The sequence below is a fragment of the Falco biarmicus genome, chromosome 1 (assembly GCF_023638135.1).
Source record: "Falco biarmicus isolate bFalBia1 chromosome 1, bFalBia1.pri, whole genome shotgun sequence".
Taxonomy (NCBI): domain Eukaryota; kingdom Metazoa; phylum Chordata; class Aves; order Falconiformes; family Falconidae; genus Falco; species Falco biarmicus.
Genome location: NC_079288.1, coordinates 51910487 through 51934504, shown reverse-complemented (window position 1 = coordinate 51934504; position 24018 = coordinate 51910487). Strand labels below are relative to the sequence as shown.

The 24018-nt window shown below is 41.4% G+C and overlaps 1 protein-coding gene across 2 annotated transcripts in view; it reads left to right on the top strand.

Moving 5' to 3' along the window:
- The window catches only part of SNCA (synuclein alpha), a 71106-nt gene that overhangs the window by 4053 nt on the left and 43035 nt on the right, over window positions 1–24018 (top strand). For both annotated transcript variants that reach the window (XM_056326713.1, XM_056326714.1), the window contains exons 3-4: window positions 4222–4263; window positions 13503–13648. In XM_056326713.1, coding sequence (XP_056182688.1) covers window positions 4222–4263; window positions 13503–13648 — 188 coding nt within the window. The remainder of the gene's footprint in view (window positions 1–4221; window positions 4264–13502; window positions 13649–24018) is intronic.

Below are 24018 nucleotides of genomic sequence, written 5' to 3'. Positions count from 1 at the left end.
CTCCAGGACCTCTGGCAGCTCCCGTGTCCCTGCCGGTACCTGCTTGTAGGGAGCCACAGTTTCCCCAGCTGAAGTTTCAACAGGATCAGGTTGGGTAAGGGGGAAACGGGGAGCTGGGTATTTCTCTGTCTGCTTCCCAAGCCTGCAGCAGGGGTGGCTCTTCTGGGCAGTGTTAGCAAAGGCTGGTGTGATATCTCTCCGTTCTGCAGGCTGGTAACGGTTGCAATGCAAAAGAGGAGCAGCACACTGCCTTAGTGATCCTGAAGGTTTCTTCCTTCCTATCTTTCTAGCTGGGTTTTCAGATCCAAGTTTCACGGCCAGATTAAGCTGTGAAAGCTGCCTGACATCCTGGAAAAAAGAACCTCACAACACTGGGCTGAGAAGGATGTGTTAATCGTTTTCAGTTTCAGCAGTCAGCTCCATAACATTCAGCCTTCCACTGCTGCTGCAGAATTAATAAGATGCAAAGTTTTTGGTCCAAATCTCCTAGATGATATGGTCTCCCACTGAAATCAGTGGAATTAAGTAAATATAGAAAACATCCAGACCTTTCTGTCCAGGCTGCTCTTAGCTATTATGTGGAAGGTTGTAACATAATTCTATCTGGTAAAAATTCTATTAACAAAAGCTGCTGCTTGGGATGAAATGTGGTTGTTATAACATCTTGTTTGTTCCTCTCTCTCTCAGTTCCCTTTGGCATGGGGGAAACTGAAAGGGTTCTGAGGGACAGTGACATATTGGAGGATTAACTAACTGTCCTTTCTTCCCTCAGTCCACTGTCTTTGTCCTGCTTTTTAATACCCAAGATACTGTTCAGTACAGTCTATAGTGTGTATACTTGGGGGGGGGGGGGTGTCCACCTAAATTACTCTGCTGATGTATTTCAGCATTGGCCAGCTGAAATCAGTGGCTCAGTCTTGACTCATACAAGCAGAGCATCAGGACCTTTCTTGATGTCCAACAAAGGTCTGATCATTCATTAGAAGGGAGGACTGAGGCTTAGCAGCCCTGGGCTGCATTGTGCATGATGTAAATTTAAGACTAGGTCTTTATGTATCCTTCAAGAGCTGTTGGTGTGAAGCAGTGAGGAAATGAGTGGCCATACGTGCCCCCCGTCGCTTTGAAACCAGGAACCAAGAGTAAGAAGGATGGTCTTGCATGCTCTTATTAGTGCTCAGGCGCTCCTCTGAGCTTTTTGTGTGCTGCCAGGGAGCTGAAGTTTTTGCTCAATTGCCTCTTGAGTGCATGTTCAGTGCTCAGGAACAGAAGTTTCCGGTCTGATAATTTCTGACGTGTTGCACCGTAGCAGAGCATAGGAATAGTTTATTAGGAGCAGGATGGCTAGGGATGAGTTGTTTACTACTCCCTGTGCTTAGCTGGCACATGGCCTTGGAGTAGAAGAGTGCAATCATGACCTATTTGGCAAGACCATCCAAATTTCCTCTGCTGCACTCTCTTTTCATAAGGTTTCTTATTTTCCTTTGGTAGTAGAAAAGCCAGTGGAGTAGTCAAGGGACTCAAGGTCCCTCTGATGGAATAATGGGGTTTAGTGCCTGGGAGCAAGTGTTTTCCTTAGACAATGATTTCCCCTTCCCCTAATTTGGGTTTATGTCTCCCTGTCTTTAACCAGGAAGAGTAGTGTTACCATGTACTACTATTGCTTCTGCATCACCTAAGTAGTGTCGGTCAGTGTTAGGTTTCTCGGTCTTTATATTATCCCTACTCTGATTCCACTGTTCCCTTTGTTACGCAGGGTACAAATGAGCAAGAGTATTGATGTTTTGGGATCATGAGAATGAAAGGCAGCGAGTTTCTATTAGAAACAATGTGGACAACCAGCTTTCCTTCGCTGCCAGCCAGAAGCCATCCTACTGCATTCAACTGTTGTTATTTATAGTCCTGCTTCTGGCAGATCCTAAAATACTTCTAGGTTGCATTGTAGCTGTGACTGCAAAAGCAGCTACTGCCATGTGAGTGTGCAGTGATGGGGCAAATAGTATTGAGCTCTAACGTATGCTGTAAGGTCTGGACCATGGCTTAGCTGGTTGTTTGCCAGGTAATGGATTTGGCTATGCATATCTCTGTTCCGCACAGGTCTGCGAGCTGAGATTTCGTTACAGAAAAGCCTGTCTTCCACTAGCAGAGACTAGCATTTCTGTATTAGTTGTGGCTATAGCAGTGTTGCTTCAGGGTAAGTGAAGTAAGAATCAAGTTGCTTATGTCCCTCGGGATATACGGTTGCAGAAGTCCTCAGGGAGTTCTCCTGTATCATTCATCTCTTGCCAGCCCTAGGGAACTGAGTATTTGCTTTTCACAGGTTTCCATGTGTTTAATAGCTTGTCTTGCAGGCAATAACTTCAACAAGATGAATGAGATGTTGGCCAGGCCTAACAATGCATTTTAAAGTGTATGCTTAACAGTAAGTATTCTGATGGACATGCTGTAAGCCTGAAGTGGTGTTTAGTCTTTTTCTAGAAGTCAGTAGAACCATCATCTGCTTGGATTCCAGTATGTGGTCAAAGTGCTTTGCGGCTTCAGCTCACATGGTGCCGCAAGATTGAGAACCGAAGTCCTGAAACAAGTCCTTAGACATGAACATCTTGGATTTAATAAAATGGACAATTCTTTCAATGGTAAATATCTTCAGTGAGAGAAAACAAGCTTTTTTAAAAGTGAAAATCAGAATAGAGGGGGAAGACAACTTCTCAGCTGTTTAACCTCTTCATTAGCTAGTTAAAAGAACATGTTTTACTTTATGTGGCTTTTTTTTTTTTTCTTATTTGCCATGGATTATTATGCTGGTCTTGCTCATGGATAACAGTTCAATGTTGTAATCCATCTGATAGTGCCATAAATACATGGCTTAAATTCCATAAATGGGCACTAGTAGCAAGTCAGGCATATTGATCAATGAACTTGCATTGCATTTCAGTATTTAATTGTATTATTGTAAACAGTTGTGATCAAAGTTGCTTTCTTCTAATATATTTCTGCTTATATCAGTTTGTATATGACTTTACTCTTACAATATCTATATAATTTTAGCTTGACACTGTAAAATGAGAAGTATAAATGATAATGTCTCGAGTACTGAATGACATACAGACAAAAAATTGCATTAGAAATAAGATAACTTCTATGTAGGTAACAAAGTCATCCTATCTGTAGCAGACCAGGGTAAGATGATAAACTAGGAGCCATAAACTCTGTCTCTGTAATGCTTAATTGCACATTGTTCAGCATCATAGTCCACAAATGGATACTAATCCCTGGAATGCAGCCAAATTATTAAACCTGACAAGGGCAAGCAGAGCTCTGGTAGGGACAATGACATGGAGTTACGTTTTCAGTAGCACTATGTGCTAATTTGTTTCTCTTCCCATTGAAGACGTGAGAGGTTGTTCCCTTTCATGCAGTGTGGTAAAAAGTCATGGTATCCTTACAGAGGTGTGCCAGAAACCAGTCTGGTCTTCAGGGTGGCAGTCACACTGCTTGTACAGGTCTTGCGTTACATCTCAGTCTAGTACTGGGTTTAGGTTGCTGTCTGCAGAATCATTAGCTGTCGTACATGCCAGTGACAAGGAGGACACTGGATGCAGCAGACCTTGGGTTTGACGCTGGTGGCATTTTCACATTTGACACCTATCCACTGTTTAATGTTTCCCATTCAGATTAATTTTTGTCTATATCTAGCTAGCACTACCAGCTCCCCATGATTTTAACCTCTGGGCCTTTCTGTGGTTCAGTAACGGTTGTTAACCCCTGCAAACTGAGATCTGGAGGAGAGTTGTAAGGTGAAATTTTAAGGATCTTCTGGAATTTTTGGCTCTGATGTTCTGCAAATGCATGTGTGAGCCTCCATAGGATGTTAACATTAACGTGGTTTCTGTGCAGAGTTATCCATGTGAGTTTGCAAAGTGAGAGGCTTAATTAACACTGCTATTAAGAAAATGGCATGGAAGTCAGTACATGCAAACAATAAACTGCAGAAGCGTTCCCAGTATTAGTCACCTTTCCACAGTCAGTATACACTCATGCAGTTGCTCTTTATTGATAATTCTGCCTATTCCCTTAGATTGAATTTCTCTTTAATTTTAATAGTCTTAGAAAATTCTGTATGCAACTGTGTAATCTATGTGTTCATCCCTCTTCATCATCTATCTAGTCTTTACCAGTACTTAAGAAGATGTATTTTTCAACCTGATATTGTTCTTTGTTTAGGTTCCAGGACCAAGGAAGGCGTTGTTCATGGTGTCACAACGGGTAAGACAATTGTCTCTTAATTTCAACTCCTTGCCTTTGTTTGATGAACCAACCATTTAGCTGTTAAAAATTCTGTGTGTTTTTTTGAGAGCACTCCAATTTATGAAAGAAAAACACAGAACAATCAAGAGGCAGAAAGCAGTGTGCGTTTTGTCAAAATGATACACTGTTCTACAATCAAAGATGTAAATTTAATACAGTTGTTTCCGTGGGAGAAGGGGTTTTTAAGGGATGTTGTGAATCAAAGTCAAGCAGTACTAGTATGAGGCAAGAGACTAATGCCCTAACCAGAAAGAAATAACTTGCTTTTGTAGAAGTAGATAAATCAGGGGTCTTTCTCTTGTTTGTTCATTGCCAAAGATGAAATATTATGTGCTGGAAAGTTATAAACTAATTGGCGTAAAAAAAAATTAGGTCTGTCCTTTTTTTTTTCTTTTTCCCTTTTTCTTTTTACTTTTTCCCCCTTTTCTTTTTTGTTTTCTTTTTTCCCCTTTTTTTCTGTTTTCTTTTTCTTACTTTTTTCTGTTTTCTTTTTTTTCCTTTTTTCTTTTTCTTCCTTTTTCCTCCTTTTTTTCCTCCGTTTTCCCCTTTTTTCCTCCTTTTTTTTTCTTTTTTTCTTTGCTGTGAATAACTTCGACTTACAGAAACTGCAAGCCTGGCTTGGGTGCCCGGGTTTGTCTCCTTGCGATCTGAGCAGGCAGAAAAGCGGGATCTGGAGAAGAGGGATGCGGCAGGCGAAGTGAGGCGGGGGTTGGGCACCTGTCGGGGGGCTTCGTCTGCCGGCGCCGGGCTGGCAGCCGGAGCGGCCCGGTGCAGTGGCAGAGGCAGAAATGGCTGCAGGGAACGGGGGAAGGGGAAGCGCTGCAGGAGGAGCCTTCCCCGTGCGGCGGGGGCTGCGGGAGTCGCCTGCAAGGGGGAACCGCAGCCAGGCCTTTGCGGGTTGGAAGGGCGAGGCCAGCAGCGCGTCCCGGCGGCGGAGCGGGGGGTGCGCAGCGGGTCCCGCCCCCGCCGTGGGTGCCGCAGCCCAGCCGTGCGGTCGCTGCCCCGGTTGCGGGCTGGCTGCGGCGGGGCTGGCGGCGGCGCCACGGCGGTGCGGGCCGGCCTGCTGCGGGTGCCGCGCCGGGGGCGGGGGGGGGGGGGGGGGGAAAGCGGCTCGGCAGGGGGCGCTCCCCGCGCGGCTGGGTCGGCGCCCGCTGATTGGACGAGCCGGCAAGGGGCGGAGCCCGCCCCCGGCCGCGCGGGAGATTCGCAGCTGCGGGCGGGGCGGCCCTGTGAGGGGGCAGGCGGGGGCACCGCGGAGCCTGAAGGGGGCTCGGCCCCCGGGGCGGTGCGCGGCGCCCGGCCTCCGCCGGTGGGTCCCGGGGCGGTGCGCACACGCCAGCCCGGCAGGCCCAGGGTGTGTGCTGTGGCAGCAGGCCGCCGCAGGGGGCTGCACGAGGAACCTTCTGGAACCCTCTCAGCCACCTGGTATGAGGGCCTGGGTAGGGCAGAACGCAGGGTTAGACAGAAGAGGAGGGACCTGTGTAAGGCCCTCGGCAAGGGCACGGCAGCCAAGCTCTCAGCAAGGCCCACGTTAAGACCGGTGCTGAGAAGCAACAGCTGGCGAGTTGCAGCTGGTGACCCCTCCCAAGCAGGAGAGAGGCACCATCTGTGCCTCCACTCTTCAGGGAGCTGGCTGCCTCTGGGGCCCATCGGGGATGGCACCGGGCAGCTGGTGCCCATAGGACAGTCTTCAAGCTGTTACCCACCTACCCCCAACCTTTCCTACAGGCACAGATGATGTTGCAACCAGAAGCCAAAGGTAGAAGAAAGCAATTTCATGGCCCTGGGAGGCCCGCTGAAAGGCCCGGGAGCACAGGTAGTGTCTTCCTCAATCTTCCCAGTGATGGGGAGAGGGTTTGGAAGAAACAGGCATGCCCCAGACATCAATCCCTGGCTCCAGGGCCAGTGTCTCTGCCAGAACCTTGGTTTTTATAATCGTGGAGGAGTCCTTGAAACACAAGATACTCCAGGGCCTGATGGCATCCACCTGTCCTGATGAGGAAAATGAGTCTTTGCTCATAAGCTGACAGCACTGATGGAGAGGACTTTAAACCGGTACATCTGTGGCTGCAGGGAATTCCACCTGAACTTAATATCCAAGCACCACCTGTGCTCTTAGTGGGTCTTGATTCCAGCCTGACACTTGTTTCCAACAACACACAGTGTGGTTTTCGGGTAAGGTGTGCTTGCTGTGCCCGGACTCATGCTGCTAGTGTGGTGTGGGTGTGCCCCATCGCCACCACCGTTCCTGAAGGACTCTTGTGACTCATCAGCATGTCCCACTGGAGTTGCTTGGGTGGGAGGATAGAAGGGAAATGGCTTGTAGGAAAGCAGATGATCTCAGTTTCGATAAACTGATTTGAATTTGTTGCAGTTGTGAGAGTTTTGAAATGTTTTTTGTAACTGCCTAATCTTTCAGTAGCAACAGCACTTTCAGACTTTGAAGTTAATGCTGGCTGGGTATGTATATTCACATTAGCATTTCTACACTGAAAAAGTGTAAATTTGCATTTTTAAATAGATTTTCAGGGATCATCTTTAGGTATGAACTGAAACCAGTAGCCAGTAATTTGTAGTAAATGGCAAAATGAATGGAGGTCTTTTTGGTCTCCACAGAGTGCAGGAAAGCCTCAGTGGACCATAGTGTATTGAACAGAACACGTAATTTTCTGCTGCAGAATATGGGATTTCTAGGGATGCGAAGAAAATGTCTGGTGAAGAAATTTAAGGTGGTTTTTCCCCTAAGAAATTAGAAAACAAACAAGTATGGGAGTAGAAAAGGATTTCTTCTTTCTGTTCTGTGTATAGCTTTTGTATCATTCACCTGTGTTCATGTAAGCCAATGCAAAGGATAAACAAGTGTAGGTACACCAAATGGCAGTACGTAATATCGCAACCCAAATAAATGGTGGAGGAATCAGTCAAGAGTATTTTTAGTAACAAAACTGAACGGAACATCTATGATAGTCCCTCAGAGTTTAGCCTCAGGCTGAAAGTGCAGGCTGTTGTTAGGAGGTTTGAAATCCCAGCTTGTTAGACCTCAATTAAGAGAAATATTCGGAGGGATCATTACTGTAACCAGTAGAGGATTGCAGTAGAATGAGGTTTGAGGCACATTTATCTAATAACGTCACACATGGGATGATACAGATCATACAGAGGTGGGAATGGCAACTGACAGCACTAGCAAGCAAGTTAATAGAGGTGATGTTCACCAAGCTGAGCTGTGATAGAATAAAAGTCAATGGCGTTCGCACATGTGAAACTTGCTGAAGCACTGGGACTCTGTAGGAGGCTATCTTAGTGGGGAACTTCTTTTTGTTGTCCTGAGAAACAACTGACCTTGAATGCTGCAAGTATCCATCTTTATCTGATTGCACTATGTGTAGTGAAGACAGGAAATTTAAGTAGATGAAAATAATTTTTGACAGGTTTGGAAAGATGATAAATTTTGTTCTGGAAGATGCAAAACAGGCTGTAAAGCCGAACATAAGGAGAGCACGTTACGTGCTGGGCCTGTGAATAGAAAATGCAGACATGTTACTGCAAATTTTAGGCAAAACAGTGGTGACTGCTCACCTACTTTAGGAAGTGGGTGACAGAAAGTGGAACACCCAAAGCTTGGGAATAATGGGTTCTGTGCCACAGTTTGCTTCCTTCTGCTCTAGTAAACTGTTTGAGAGGCGTTTGACTGTTGAATGAAAATGGAAAAATGAATAGAGGACATACATGTTGAAATGTGGCAGTGAGAAGAGAAGACAATACAAAATCCAGAGAGCATGGTTTCTAAAATGAAACATCATGGGTTTGGTAGTGTAAGACAGAGGAATTGCTTGGGCATATATTTTACAAATAAAAAACTTTAAAAAAATTTACTCTGTGAAGAGTGGTTCTGGCAAGCAGAGAAGGCAGGTAAAGCCAGATGTGGGTGCACTCTAGTGATGCTGTAAGACATAATATGAAGACACTGAGAAATGCTAGTGAAGTTGTCTTAGAAATCCAATCCATTTAAATCAATGCTTTTAAAGTTGATGTGAGAAGACTGCCTTTCAGGGCACTTGTAAAGACCTACTTGTCTCTTTCCACAGGACTAGGAGTTCGCCAGTTCTGGTGATCTTACGATGCGCCAGGGAGTTAATGTCATGTGAAACCTCAGGTGAAATAGTACACTTTATGTGAATAAAAATTATTCAAGAGGTTGGAGGCAGTCAAATGCAAGCTAGAGTCACAGATCAAAGTGAGTGTGTGTTCACAGTAGTGCAGTCAGTCCTTTCTTTCCTGTCTGAGCTCCAAGGTCTTGCTAGCTTTGCTGTTTTTGAGTAGTTTGTTGTTCAAAACCCTTTGCTGGTGAAGGGACTGGGAGCTGACACACGCTCAAGTGCTGAACAACTAAATAGGCTTTTTGGTCAGTTTGTTTTCAAACAGAGGAATACTAGACTGAGATATTTCTTGCTTTAAATAAAATGTGACCTGATTGTACCAAGTTTAGTAACACTGAGACACTGTAAAATGAGGATACCCGGTTGTGATTCACAGGAATATGGTGAGCCTGTTACTTGTCAGATCACCCTTTCTCAGAACTTCTGAAGATGAAGCAGTTCTGCTTATTGATTGGATGGGGTGTTAGCTGCATATCTGACTTGCCTCCCTAATTAACATGTCTACTGGCCTTTGACTGTAAATGCATAATTCATCCATCTTGCTTATCTCCTAGGGATAAGTGTCCAGAAATGTCCAGTATCAGAAATGAAATATTTACACTCCATGTCCTGAAAATCAAAGTAAAGCACTGGTTTGTACAAAAGATGAGGGCCAAAAAGCCCTTGATACATCAGCTATGTGTCCATTTCCTGAAGCTGAGTCAAGACACAATGTCCACAGTTATGAGACAGTCAAGTGTTTTGCTTAATTCTTTTATCTGATCATTCTTGTTCTTAATGTTCTTAGTAATTGGTATTCCTGTTGTGTTTGTTTTAACTCTGTTAGGTATCTTACGGTAAATTGTATGAATTAAGGAAACCCCAATGTATTTATGGCTTCTTTGTAAATTAATTCTTTTAAGTACCGAAGACAGCCTTATTGTCTGAAATTCATGTTCAAAGGTATATTTAGCGCAGTAAGAGTAATTTTATTAATTCAGAGAAATCCTGCCGTTTTCATCTATTGCTTTTTGAAATTGAAAGTAACTAGTTCTCATTATGAATTGCTCCAGAGGTTTCACATTGATATCCTGTTACCCAGTTGCCTATAATAAGTAGGGAAAAGAAAGCTTTAATGATAGTAATTTTTGCACAGTGCTGTCATCAGTGTTCGAACTTCAATTTCAAAGTTAGCCTTGGCAGGGTCATTGTACACCATCCCAGGACCTTTTACTGGAGTGGACAGTCTCTGCATGGATGGATAGATGTAATCTGGCCACAGCACAGCAGAACCGTGCAGAGGCTTGTTTACTCTGTTTCTCAGCACCATTATGCAAAGTAGGCATCAACTTTACAAAGACTTAATGGCTTAAGATCATTAAACAGCCTGGTATTCAGATTGATTTGACTCGTCTGTATCAACTCCCTGCATTTTTAACTGGTTTTGTTTCCCTGCTTAGTGTAAGTGATAAAATACATGAGACTGGAAACCTGTTTTGTTTTTAATTCTCCTCTCCCTGGGGTTTCAGAGCTGAAGGGTCACTAGGCTGGAGTTTATTTACACAGTCACTCTGGTAATAGGGACTTTGGTATTTAGGTATTCCTTAAGAGACATGAAAGAAGACTGTCTTTCTCTTGCTAATATGAGTGCTTTTGGGAATCTGTGCTGTGTAGACTTTTCTGGATTTATTTTCATGGCTCTGATTTCTGAAGCAGTGTATGAGAGAGCTTTCATGGTACCTCCTGCATCAGCTTGCTTATGCTATGTCATGTGCTGGTTTTGGCTGGGGCAGAGTTAATTTTCTTTGCGGTAGCTAGGATGGTGCTGTGTTTTGGATTTGTGCTGGAAACAGTGTTGATAACACGAGGATGTTTCAGTCATTGCTGAGCAGCACCTGCACAGAGCCAAGGTCTTTTCTGCCACTCAGCCACCCCACCAGCGAGCAGGCTGGGGGGGCACAAGAATTCAGGAGGGGACACAGCTGGGACAGCTGACCCCAAGTGACCAAAGGGATGTCCCTGACCATATGATGCTGTCCTATTATTCAGAAATAAAACTAGGCAGGAGGTTGGCTGGGGGGGCTGCTGCTCAGAGACTGCCTGGGCATCAGTTGGTTGGTGGTGACCAACTCTTTTTGCATCACTTGTCTTTTCTGGGTTTTTTTAATCTTTCTTTGTTATTTTCCTTTCCATGATAATTTGTGATTGTTACTATTTCAATTATTAAACTGTTCTTAACTCAAACCACAACTTTTCTCACTTTCACCCTTCCAGTTCTCTTCCCCCCCACCCTGCTGAGAGGGGGAGTGAGTGCATGGCAGAGTGGTGCTTAGTTGCTGGTTGGGGTTAAACCATGACCAAACCAAGCAGCAATCTTAAAAGTAGTAACAAAAGCAGTATATTTATCAGGTATCTTGTTGTTGTGCTACTAGACAGGTTAGTGGCCTGATTCATTGCTTCTTTTGTTTTGTTTGCATGCCTTTCCTAGATTAATGTGTTTGTGGGAGGAGAAAACAGACTTCAGACAGAACCTTCCCAAAACACTTTAATTGTGGGAACAGCAGCCACTGGCTAGTCGCTCTTGGTAGGTGGTCATACTTGCCATGACAACGTAGTCTGAGAAATGTAGGTTTAATAATGGTATTGGGAATTAGAGGGTTTATATTGCAGCATCCACAGTGCACTCAATTTTACTTTTATGTCTTGATATTTTTCTTTTGACATGCAGCTTGTTAAGAACTTGAGATAATGAAACTAATTATGACTATTAACAATGAACATAGTGCAGCCATGCTTTATCCTTTTATCAGAAGGGGGGACTCTGCTGAAGAGCAGCTGAGCATGTGATCCTTTTCCAGCATTAAGCCTGCTGAATTTGTCTCTTTTAAATGTTCTGCTGTTCAATGTGTTTTGGAAAAGGGAGTTTTCAAAACAGTTTATGTCACTTCCATACAAAAAAAAAAAAACAAACCAGAAGAAAATATGTATGAAAAGAACACTGATTTATATATATATAGATATATTTTATCTTGGTTTTGTTTTCTTTTTTCCTACTCTCCCAGAACAGGAATAAGACAGAAGAAAAATAAAAAAGCAATACTGAAACTTACGGGAAAGACTTATCTGTTTTTCTTCAATTCTTTTAATTTCTTAGAGAATATCATCTTAAAATGTATTTTTGGAAGATGATAATCTTTTTACATAGTTCTGCTTGAGATTTCTTCTTGCCATTCTGAATAATATGAAAGTGTTAACAAGTTTCTGTCTCATAGTATTACTCTGTTTCTGAAGGACTGCATGCACAATCAGATCTTAACATTATTTGGAAGATATAACATGTTACTAGGATGCACACTTTAAGTTATGTGTTTGTAAGCACTAATGAAAAACTTAGTATATAAATTTTATCTGTAGAACCCAGAGCTTTTTGTAGTCTTTAGCTGGTAATAATCAAGTGGGGCATCTTACTAGATGTCTTTCTGCACTTGCTAGCATTATGTCAAACCTTCCCTGATGGCAACATTTGCTTTTCAGCAAAACCCACTTTTTTTTTTTTTTCTCGAAAAAGTATGGCAATAGAGTACTGGATGGATACAATGAAATTTCTTGTGAATTTGTGTCTTATGAGCATGTGTAGGTTGGAAGGTATTTGGAACAGACTTTATTGTTTCTAGTTTCAGATAATGGTAGTCCTTTGTCCTGCTCTATAGTGAAAGCTCCTGGGTTTGGTCATAACAAAGGTAATACTCAGCTGGTTGCTAACTTTTCACCTTAAGTTAGTTAGAATGAGTGTTAAATGATCTGCCTCCATTTTCAGTCAGCAGGTGTTTATTATTTGGGTTTTTAATAAAAATCATGTACTAGGCACATTGTTTACCTTTCTAGCTTTTTCCTAATTGTTGTTATTTAATGTCAATCATAACAATGTATGCGGTGTGCCCTGTGATATGGACAGCTGATACTCTTTATGTAAGGAATTAAAGAAATTTAATTTATCCATAGAAAGTCCTCTCTTTGTGTCTCTGAAAGGGTGGCCTATCTGCCAAGCAGAATCCATCCCATGCTCGTAAAGGGTGCAGAGCTATGAATACATTTGATGGATCTGACTGCATTTGGGCTGGAGGACAGCGTAGCATTAGTTAGAATTACAAAATATGATCTGGATGGTTTTGAAGAGGAGTCCCTTGTTTAGTTGAGTAAAGGTGGGGTTTTTTTTCTGAAAATCTGGCTGTGTAACTTTTAGGGATGAAGTCATCCCTCCCATCTCTTTTCGTAGAGTGGTTGCACTACAGTGCAAGCTGCTGTCAGGAAGAGCCCTTGGGGATGGATGAGCAGAAAGAACCCAGTGATATTCTGAAAGGCAGAATGGCAACCGCTGATATATATGTGGGCTAAATGAGTTGTTTTTTCCCTGGAGCTTGGAAGTTAGCTGTTAATCCAGTTTGCTTTGGCATTCACCGTTTTTTTTTAGATTAGTATGTTATAGATGGATGCATCAGCAGTGGGGCAAAAATCTCAATCAGATAAAAGGTTGTATTTGAGATTATCTGGCTGAGCCACAGTAGCTCTGCTTTTTAATCAAGTATATTTAAAAAAATAAAAATAAAGGAATAATCAGTGGCTTTTGAGTCTAATGTAAACAAATCTTGTCTTCCATGCCCTGTAATGTGCAGCAGGTGTTTGGTGGATTAATTGGAATGCATTTCCAAACTGGGATATATTGAGTGCAATTGTTATACATTACACAGTAAGTTGGGTGTAATAATGGCCCTTAGGTAATGACTGTTCTTCCCTAAAGTACAGCTAGACATGAATGAAAATGTCAAACATCTTTCACATGAAAGAAATTGAGCTGCAGATAAGGTTTATTTTTACTTCTGCTGCTGCAGTGTTACCAGATGGATAGTCTCATTTCTTTAAGATCCGCTTGGGGTGCATAAAGGATAATGGCCTTACTGCTCTTCATGATGTTGGGCTCTCAGTGATAGATACGATTTTCTGAAAAACTTACAGGTCCCGGAGCCCTAAAGTGTTTTTCCATCTTCTGCTTTTCCTCAGTGGCTGAGAAGACCAAAGAGCAAGTGTCTAATGTTGGGGGAGCTGTGGTGACAGGAGTGACAGCGGTGGCCCAGAAGACGGTGGAAGGAGCAGGGAACATTGCTGCAGCCACTGGCTTGGTGAAGAAGGATCAGTTGGCCAAACAGGTTTGTTTATTTACAGCCTTTTCCAGAAGAAAAAATGAACTATGAGTGTCTCCCTGAACTGGGGGTCAGATGCAGTGTCAGTGGTATTGAATGCAGGATGATTTGTGTTACGTTAAACAAATGAACAGCAAAGAAAATGTCTACTGTTTATGGCTTGTATTTTGAGTGACTTGCAGGATTTGGGAACTTGAGTAGGATTGGGCATGGAACTTTGCTATTCTGAAAAGTCTTCGCAAATTTGGGTCATGGTTTAAAGTGTGATCTAGTGGCGATTCTGAACTCAGCAGCCTCTAGTGAGGGCCAGCAGCTGTAGGATGGCTGTACAGTTTCATGGAAAGATAACTATTTTTACAAATAACTCAGCATTGAAAAGCAACCTGCTTAATCTGAAAGGTCAAACGGCAAATCTCAGGTTTACGATTTGTATCCTCTGCAGATGAACGAGCCAGAAGGGTGTGTGCACCAGTCCACTAACTGGTTAGATACATTGCATCTAAAGTCAAGATTTAGCAGGAGAGTTTTTTCTGTTAATACAGTGACACTAACTCAAAAATGCCTCCAAACTGTTCTGAACTCTTCAGATTAACTTTGCTCTAGCTCATGCCATAAAGCACTCTGTAGATGTTTTTATTCCAGCACATGAACATGAAGTATTTGCACAATATCAAGTGTTACTACAGTTTTGTTGCTGATACGCTGCAGTTACAGTCTTCCACTTGCACTTGGTGAACAGTGACTACAGATAGCTGGTGGGAATGATGCTTTCCAAAATGTGTATAGTGTTGTTCAGAGGCAAAAGTAACCTAGAAGAGACAAGCGCTTCCTTTTGTGCTGTTTTGTGTGTGAACATTTAAGTATTATAAAAAAGTAGGATTATGAAGAATATTAGTATTTGCACAAAAATGTGGGCGCAATGGATTTAGCATGAAGAAGTTCTATGGTTTATCTTATTTCCAGTCCAGAGGAGCTGGTAAAATTGAATCCTTAAGAAGTCTTCCTTGTCCTTATCTGTTATTGAGGTATATTCCTGTCTGTCTGACAAATCCTATTGGTGCTTTAGTTTGGAAGGAAAAAAGGGTTGTTAGGTTGTGGTAGGCATTCAGTCAACTGTGGTGAATTGATCTTGAAAACATCTCACAAGCAGTTTTGTTCTTTTTCAAAGCAGTTTTCCTGGGAGGGTTTTTAGTCCTATTTTGTTCAGCTATAAGTAAAATGTTGCTTTTGATATGGCCATGATCCTTTGTATAAGCTATACTGTGGATTTACAAAATGAAGTTTAAATGCACTGCCAGGGGAATACATGAGTATGGCATGGCCAGAGTAGTCCATACCCTGCTAAAGCTCTTTCATAGTTTTGTGCTGAGAATATTCTTTTCATAGCTTTTCAAACACAGCGTCATGAGGATAATCATTGCTGTAATATGCAATTACCTACTTCAGTATTGACCATATCTAATATTTGTTATCTTAATATTAATATATATGTATAGATCCTTATAATTATAAAGTATGAAGCAAATCTCTGACTTTCTGCTGACTTTAATTATGTTCTGTATATTGTAAAGCTTAAATATGAGTCATGATGGCTGTAACAGAATAAAATCACATCTGTGAAATGAAAGAACATCCATAATGTACATGCATATGATTCCACAGTCCTATAAATAGCATCATTATTTGGAACTGGTGCTTTGTTCTTTAGACACACAAAATCATTCATTTGATTCTTGGTACTGGCCTTTTTTGGACTGGGATACTTGGTCATCTATGCAGTATGGCCATCTACCTGATTAGTATCTGTGGCTCACAGACTGCTCTGCACCCTGTCTCTTACTGGTTTTGCAAGTGATGAGTAGCCATTTCAAAAATGTTAACATCAAAATTGAATCACGTAAAGGTATCCTAAAACCTAGTATTTTTTGCATTCCTGTGCAGTTCAGAGGCACATGAGATGTTTTTCATGGATTTTCCAGGTAAACTGATGGTTGGGTGGGGTCCAGGTGTGGGCATTCAGAATACCGGTGGGGAAACAGGGTGAGCCTTGCTGAAATAAGAGAAGGTGCCAACCAGGCATATGATTGAAATAACAATGTAACTTTGTGTATTTTATCTCTGTAAGGTTACATCTTTGAAGGCTGTGATATCTTTAGTCTACTCTAAACTGGGAATAAGAGACCACGATGAGCAAATTTATTCCTTGAGCTTCAGCATGACTAGCCAATGCCTTTGGCAGGTTATTCTTCCTGTGGGCATCTATTTGGAGTCGTTCTAAAGCAAATGTCTGTATATCCCACGTGCAAGATAAACACTTAACTTGCTTTCATAGTGTAAGCAAGTCATGGGATTTGATAGGGAATTGCAAATGAAGCTTATCCATTGAAAGTGGATAGAAGCATGATTACAGATACAGCCAGCTGACAGGCAATAGCAAATAATCTGTTGTTTTAGTTGGCTTCTAAATTTGTGGCAAATTATTTCTTCCAGTTCACATGGACCTGCGTAATCAAGTCCAAATCCTCCAACTGAATGTAGCAAAGTGACCTCCTGAGGCCCCTCCCAACCTGAGTTATTCCTCTGAACTGCTATAAACTCAACCTCCACACTGCTGGAGGAGTTCACTTATTTGCCATCAATTACAGGGTCAGGGACTGTGAAATAAATACAGAATCATACAATGTCTCAAGCGCGAAGGGACCCACAAGGATCATCAAGTCCAAGTCCCTGCACCTTGCTGGGATCAGCTGCTTCCAAATGTGTCTGGAAGCCTATCTGGGATCTGTTACTAATGATCTGCTCACCTGTGTGACAGCCTGCAGTCTTGCATGGTAACTGGCATTTTTCTTGTGCCGTGATGGAAATCTGGTTATGACTTTCAGCTAGCTGAAAGCACTCATGTTTCTTTATCTGTGGATACAACGATATTTAGGCAAAGGAAATTACTAAGCAGATTTTTGGTAAAATGCCTTCTCAAGAAGTTTGTCTAAGATTGCCTAGTGCAGCCTTTAATACTGATGTGCTTTGAACCATGAAGCACAGGTTTAACCATGCAGCTGAGGCCAGGCTGGAGGGCTGCTGTCACACCACGCTGTCACCTCCCCACCCCACAGCCGGTGTAAGCAGGCAGTGCAGAGTGACAGCTGAGACGGGTGAATGAGAAGGCTGACTTGATAGTGCCCATGTGAGGACTCGCCAGGGGATTTATGCTTTGGCAGAAACTCACTGCTTAACACAGCAAGGGTAGTGGCAGTTAGCAGGCTTGAATTAATAATAAAAGGGTTCACATACTGCAAGCAGCATTTTAATAAATGCAAAACAACTCTGAGGATTATTTAGATTCCAGAACTTCTTTCGTATGTTGCCAGCATGCATGTACTCACAAATTATTTCTAATGCATACTAGCATTTAGCATACAGCCGATTAAAAATGGGCTAACTCTTCATAAACTAGTTGTAAATTTGAGCCTAATTTTAAAAACTGGCTCATAATAATACTGTTATTTTAAACACTGGGACTCTTTCTGGAAGCAGAAAATACATTGCTTCTCTCCTTCATGCTTTCTCCTCTCTGTTAAGAGAAGGTGATAAGCTGAGGTAGTGGGTTATACAGATGAAACATTTCTTTTGAATTTATTCTGTCCCTGTGTATGTTTTATTTCTGTGTACAGCGTGAGTGTGCTTCTAAATTAATGGAGTTTAAAAAATATATATTAATGATGATTGCATTTGCTGTAGGAATGAGCATGGTTTCTTCCTGAGTTAAGAAAGCTGTGAAATCATTTGAATATTATACCTTCAGCTCAGCATGAACATATACATGTTCATATGGAGGCATACTAGCTAGTGACTGTCTAGTATATAGCACTGCCTGAGAAGAAAATACGGATTACAAAGTTTATTATTTTGAGCTAGGTAATTCACTCGTTGAAGTTCTTAACCTCACTAAATTAATGTCATTTGGTTCTCTAGCCTCTCAAGAATAAATCAGTTGGTAAGTTCTATGATTTCCATGATGAGTAACTTCATGCTATTCTAGCACCAAAATCCCCAGTAGGCTGAAACCTCGAAGTACTTTGAGTACCATGCGAAGATCTTACTAAAGTAAATAGAGTAGCCGGTCTTGCCCTTGCCAAGTCTGGGATCTATATGGTTTGTGTTTGGTATCTATATGTCCTAAATCCTTTTTCTTTCTATAGCGTCTCTTAATTTAACAAGGTTACGGTAAATAGTAGTGTAAATACAAACATAAAATTACAGCAGTAGATAACACGCAGGTAGATCATATCCTTACAGAGCACGTAATATAGCTCATTGGTTTAATTACCAAGCTTTCAGAGGAAAAGACAGCCATGAGTGGGAAGACTGTCAATTTAGGCGTCAGGCATTGTTTTCCATAGACAGTATTATTTAACTTAAATGCCTTGCTCATTGCATTTAATATGAAAATTAATATAGACTAATGGAAGTGATACAGAAAGCAACTTTAGTATATCTCCCCTGCCCCGCCTCTATTTCCTGAGACTTCTTAGAATTCAAACACTGTTCTATCATGAACATGCGGTGCAGTGGACCCCACAGGTGTAGAACATTTCTTGTCTTAATGCTTTTCTTGTCCAGAATAGCTAGTTTTATGAGCAGCTGAATTTGTCCATGGAGCATTATACATCGCTTAGAGCCAGGGTGAATCCACTTTGGGGATTCACTATAATATACCAATGTGTAGGAGCCTTTTTCATCCTTTTTACAGGGAAGCACCATGAGACATTATGCACTGCTGAGAATAAAGACATGATGAAACACCTTTTAATTTCGATGAGAGCAACTCGGTTTTGATTAAGACATCAAGTATCACAATGTACTCCAGCCAGCTATTACTTGTTCATTTGGGCAATCTTACTGGGAGAAGGGATGCCAGCCCTGTAAGTGCCTCTGAAAATTTGTGTCTCTTTCAGTGGCAGAATGGAGGTTTCTTTTCTGCTTTGTTAAACACCTGGTTTTGAAATGCAAGAATCTTTCCAAGATTTCTGTTTTGTCTTGTTGCAAATTAAGATTGCTCAGTGTTTGAAAGTTTTAATTACCTACCACTTGTACTTTTTTTTTTCTAAAAAGCAGAATATGAAATCTTTAGGTTTTGCACTTTACAGTTTGATTTAAAAAAAAAATGCAGAGATCAGTTTAGAAATCCTTCTGTAGAAATCTTACATAGAAATAGGTAGAAACTTAGGATTGACATTTGATTTTTACTGAAGTTATCTTGGGTAGCAGTCCCCAAAGTTTAAATGCCTGACATTTAAGTTCCCTTCACTGTTTCAGTAGTCCCCTTGCTACCTGCATACAATATCAATGCCTTGCTTAGTACTTGAAAAAGCAATTTCTCATTTTGTCTCTGTTTATCTTTTTGAGATATATTTTGCATATTTTTGTTTCCTGTGGTGCCATAATTCTGACGTGCCACATTGTGGTTTAACCCTGACTGGCAACTAAGTACCATGCAGCCACTTCACTGACGGCCACCTGTCCACGCCCCAGAACGGCAGCCCCCAAAACCAGGACACACATGGAAAATTCTTGAAACTTTTAAGATGCTTTTTTTCAGTGTATTTTTTTTTTGTAAATAAGGTTCTGGAAATAGCTGCAATAATGGCAAAATTTGGGTTTAGGTGGAACCATGCATTTGGATAGAATATGAATATCTCCTAGTTTTCTGACCATCAGTATACTGTACAGGACACTCAGCTCATTCAAGGATCACTGTTCCCCATCTTCTTTCCAGTCTAGGTGAGTCGATCTTGAAAAGCTTAGCTCAAAAACACAAAGGAAAAACTATGGAGGAGAGAGCCAATTTCCTTCTTCAGAAAGGGAATTAGGGAGTTTTTCCACCTTGCCATTACACTTTATGCTATTAGCCAGCTGAAGTCTCAAAAGGCTAATAGTCCCCAGCAAAAAGCAGGACAATCACTGTGAGTTGCATGAGACTTAAACTGTTTTTCTTTTCTTGGAATAAGCAGGTGTGTTCATCTCCCCTAGAGTTTATTACGAGGAAAAAGTCAAAGCTTGAATTAAGTGAAGAAACTTTAGTAACATTCTGGAGTTGATGCTTTTCAGTAGACACTGTAGAGCAAGCAGGCTGCAGGGGTGCAGCAGTATCTAGTTACCCTCCTCAGCTACTTGTTGAAGTTTATGGCTTTAATAGAAGGTCACAGTAGAGAATGGGTAAGTTTATGATTAAATATATGTAATCTAGATGTCTAGCAAGCCTGCTGAGCAGCCAGAGGTCTAGCCCTCTACACTTGAGCCAAGCAGTGCCAGTTCTGCCTTGCAGTGCAATGTAGAGGGGTGGGATTTTTGGTGGTTCAGGGTGAGCCTGACCATGGTTGTGATGTGATACTAGATCTGTAGGAGCAATTACAGCAGTGGTTTGGAAAGCTTGCATACTGTGGTTTCTGGTAGGGGAACTAGTAGACAATAAATCTTCCTCAAGGAAGCCAAAGTGTTTTGGTGATTTGTAGGAGAAGGCCTGCTCAGGTAGTCACAACTGGACATCAGTCAGACAATACTTGTTTTCAGATTTCTGTTTAAATCGTAACATATGAAGAACCCATAGTCTGAGATAGGTTTTACTTTTCCCCTTACTGTTTTATTTCTTGAACTATGCATAATGTGTCAGAGATGCTCCAAAACATAAAGGATATTTAGCAGCAATTAGCGGTTTCCTTTTTTCATGTATGTAGATGGATTGGGAGTGAATGAATGAGGAGAGAGATTCCCTGTTAGGGAACCCATGTATCTCAGGAGCTAAATCACAGAAGACCTCTCTTAAGAGAAGGCAGTTGTTAGCTGTTTCTTTGAATTTGTGACAGAATTGGGACTGTCACTGACATATCTCTTTGATTGTGGTGTAGCTGAACTGATTTATTTTGGTAGGGCCTTTCTTACTGGTCTCGGAATTAATGATGGTGTATTGTATTAAAACATCTGTAACAAATCAGTTCTGTAAATCTAATCCATGTTCTTGAAACAGGAACCTCTGATTCATTATAAATCATAAGGTGCCCATAGGCAGGTGATACCAAGGTTTTGAATCTGCTTTATGTAGGCAGTCAAATCTCCCCCTGGTGACAGTGCACATGGTTTTTTGGATGGGAAAGCTCAGGAATAGTCTTAGGTTGTACAGAGGCACAAATGTCAGTAGACTTGTGAAATTGCATTATGATCCTGTATGAATGCTCTGTGTTGGAATGCAAGTGGCTTTGAGTCAATGATTCGTGACTTGTTGCCAAAATAAATTCAACAGTTACGGTTGAAGCGATTTAATGCAGTTTCATTAACAGAGTTCTGTTTTCATTTGGTGTTTCCACATGGGCAGATCCTACATGTATAGCTTAGTACATGTTGATACTGTGTAACAGCTCTGTGAAGAACAGTACAAAGTGCTTGAAGCAGACTCAATGTTGACAAGTGATTTTATTTGGTGAAATGTGCTAATGATGCCCACAGAAAACAGGTTGATAAATAGGAAGGCCACAGAAATCACAAAGCCAGCAAGGAAATCCCATGCTTCATTTCTGCTTTTGTTCTGCTTTATGATAAGATCTCAACTGTCACTTCCTTCTCAGCAAGTATGTGCATGTTCATGTAGCACTTCTGGACATGAGTAGCTTAATTTTATTTCACTCTGAACACCGCTATTTGAAATATTTAAAATTAGGCTAGGCAAGATAGAGATGTATATGCACAGAAAATAACAATCCTTGGGGGGGGGGGAGAACAGGTGGAGTTTCTGTGTTGAAGTGCTGAGAGCATTTTTGAATTGCAACCTGTGCTTGGCCTCCCTGGTTAGCAGAGAAAATGCCTGCTGTGGGGCATGTCGTCAGTGTTTTTTTTTTCTCAGAGGGCAAAATAGCAATATATAAAGGAAGACCATGTTTTCTGTGTCAGAGCATTTCTGTGCTTTGACATCTCTGACTTAAGCAGGACTTGACTTGAGTCACAAGGGAAGAAAATGTGTGTGATAGTATCTAAATATCCTGGACGTTATTGCTCTTCATTAATTCAGGAACAAATATGATTTTAATGTAAAGGTCTTGTGAGTTTTCCTGGTTTCCTAATGGCTTTCATGCTGTGAGATAACATTTTAGTGCAGATTGATGTTCTGAGTCTACTTCCTGCTTCTGCTGCTTCTTCTTCTTCTTCACTATTTCTGGCCATAATGTATTCCTAATTACCTGTGAAGGAATTAAGTTGAGGAGCTTTTTGAGTGGCATCATATTGCTCTTTGTTTTCTAGCAATTTCTCAACCACAGATTTAGTTTTGACCCTGGAGAAATAAAGTACCTCCATCCTTAAACTGAACGTGTCTGTCTCCCTTGGTCTCCAAGAACAAGAATTGTTTGCTAACTGATAGAAGGGTGAATACAGTGTTCACTGGGAGTTGTTCATATGTTGTGATAATGAGATAATGTTTGTAACATTTACAAAGAGCAGAACACATTTTTTTTTTTTTTTTTCATTTCTTTAACTGGTGAGGGAGAAGCAAAAGACGCTTCCCATCCTTTTACCAGGAGACTGACTTTTGTGTTTATTATTATAAGGGTTTGCTTCTCTGCAGTCTATGCTCTTTCTTCCATCTTGTGTTCTTTACTCCAGTCTCTCTTCCACATCCCATATCCTACATCTCCAATTTCTTTAACTAACCCAGTATGCCCCCATAGCATATTCCAGGCTGCTGTGTTTGTCTCCCCAGTGGATTGTACGGTTATTGCATTATGCAAGTCTCCCAGGCTAGCGTGGGACCAGTTCTGGTTCAGTGTCCCAGTCTTTCCTATGCATCCATCTGTGGGGTTTCATGCACTACTCACAGAAATGTAATTTTTTTCCCCCTGCTCTAAATAGTTGCCAATCCCATGTTAAATATTCAGGAAGGTGCTGCTTGCTAAGAGGAGTATGTTTTAAGTTTGGGGGTGATTCATATTCATGCCAACTATTCCTGTTCTTGCCCACTGTTGCGCAAAAGATTTGGCTGTTTCAGATGGGAAATAGTTTTATGTAACCCATGATAGTTGGGCAAACTTAATAGTGGCATTTTTGTGCAACTCAAGGTACAGGTTTTATAAGCTTGCAGACATTACTGGGTTACAGTAATTGTGTCCTTAGCATCTTCTGCCATGTTTCAGTGTTCCTTTCCTCGCTGGCCAAGATGAAGTGTGTAAGCCTTGGAAGGTAAGGAGCTTATATGTGATTTATTTAGTGCCTATCTGGAAGTAATTATCTCGAGGATCTGGGTTGATAGCTATTGCCATTTGCCGATATTGTAGAAGCCAAACACTGCAGCTGGCAAGGTTTTTTAAGCTAGCAATGAAAGTTTATGGTGCTGGAGTGACATTTTGGCAAAGCACTGTGTATTTATGTGTATTTATGTCTGCCTGTATTCAGCAAAGCACTGCAATGGGATGCTTAATAGGTGCGAGTGGCAAACTGAGGTCCTGGATTGATTTGGTGATGAGGGTTGTATATACTTCAAAAGAATACAGGAGTGAAGTGTGGAGATAATACCTCTTTGTGGAGAAGTAAATTCATCTGTATTTTCAGAATATCAATCCTATGTCATCTCCCCAAAAAACCCCAACCCAACCACCCCCCCTCCAACAACAACAAAAAAAACCAATCCAAAAAGTATAAACCCCACCTATAGGTTAAGAGGAGAGGGAAGAAGAAAAAAGGCAGGATGCCTTTACTAGGATCACCTAATTACTGGCCGTGTTGTTACTACTATTAGTAGAAAGGAAGTTTATATGAAAACTAGAGATAATTAGCAAATACCAGTAGCATATGATATACATAATTTTGGTGGCTATTTTGACCACTGATAGAACTTCCTAAAGAATCTGTGGGTTAATAGATAAAAGCTTACAAGCTTTTACATAACCTGCAAGGTCATGTATGCACAACCTGTGGGTGTCTGGGATTTTTTCAAAGCTGCTAGTACATAATGAAAGAGATGATCCATCTTTTCTACAATAAGCTGTCATTAAACTGTCTGGCTCCCAACTGCTTTCAGCCGTGTTAAATCTCTCCCTTAGAGAAACTTAAGTAGCCTGTGTAAGGATTATTGGCAATAATTTTTCAGTTTTTAAGTACTTGTCTCAAAGTATTTCAAAAGCTTCTGTGATATATCTGGAGACTGGAATTTGTTACTGGAGAAAGCTACATTGAATGTCTCAGAAATACATCTGAAAATTTAGATTGCAAACCTTTTTTTTGCCAGTGCCTTGTCTAATGTGAAATATTCCCTGTGAGGAAACTGGAGGTGTAAGCTGCTAAAGTTGTCCTCTAAAAAAATACACTTTTGGAAGAGTGAAGCAGGCAGAGACCTG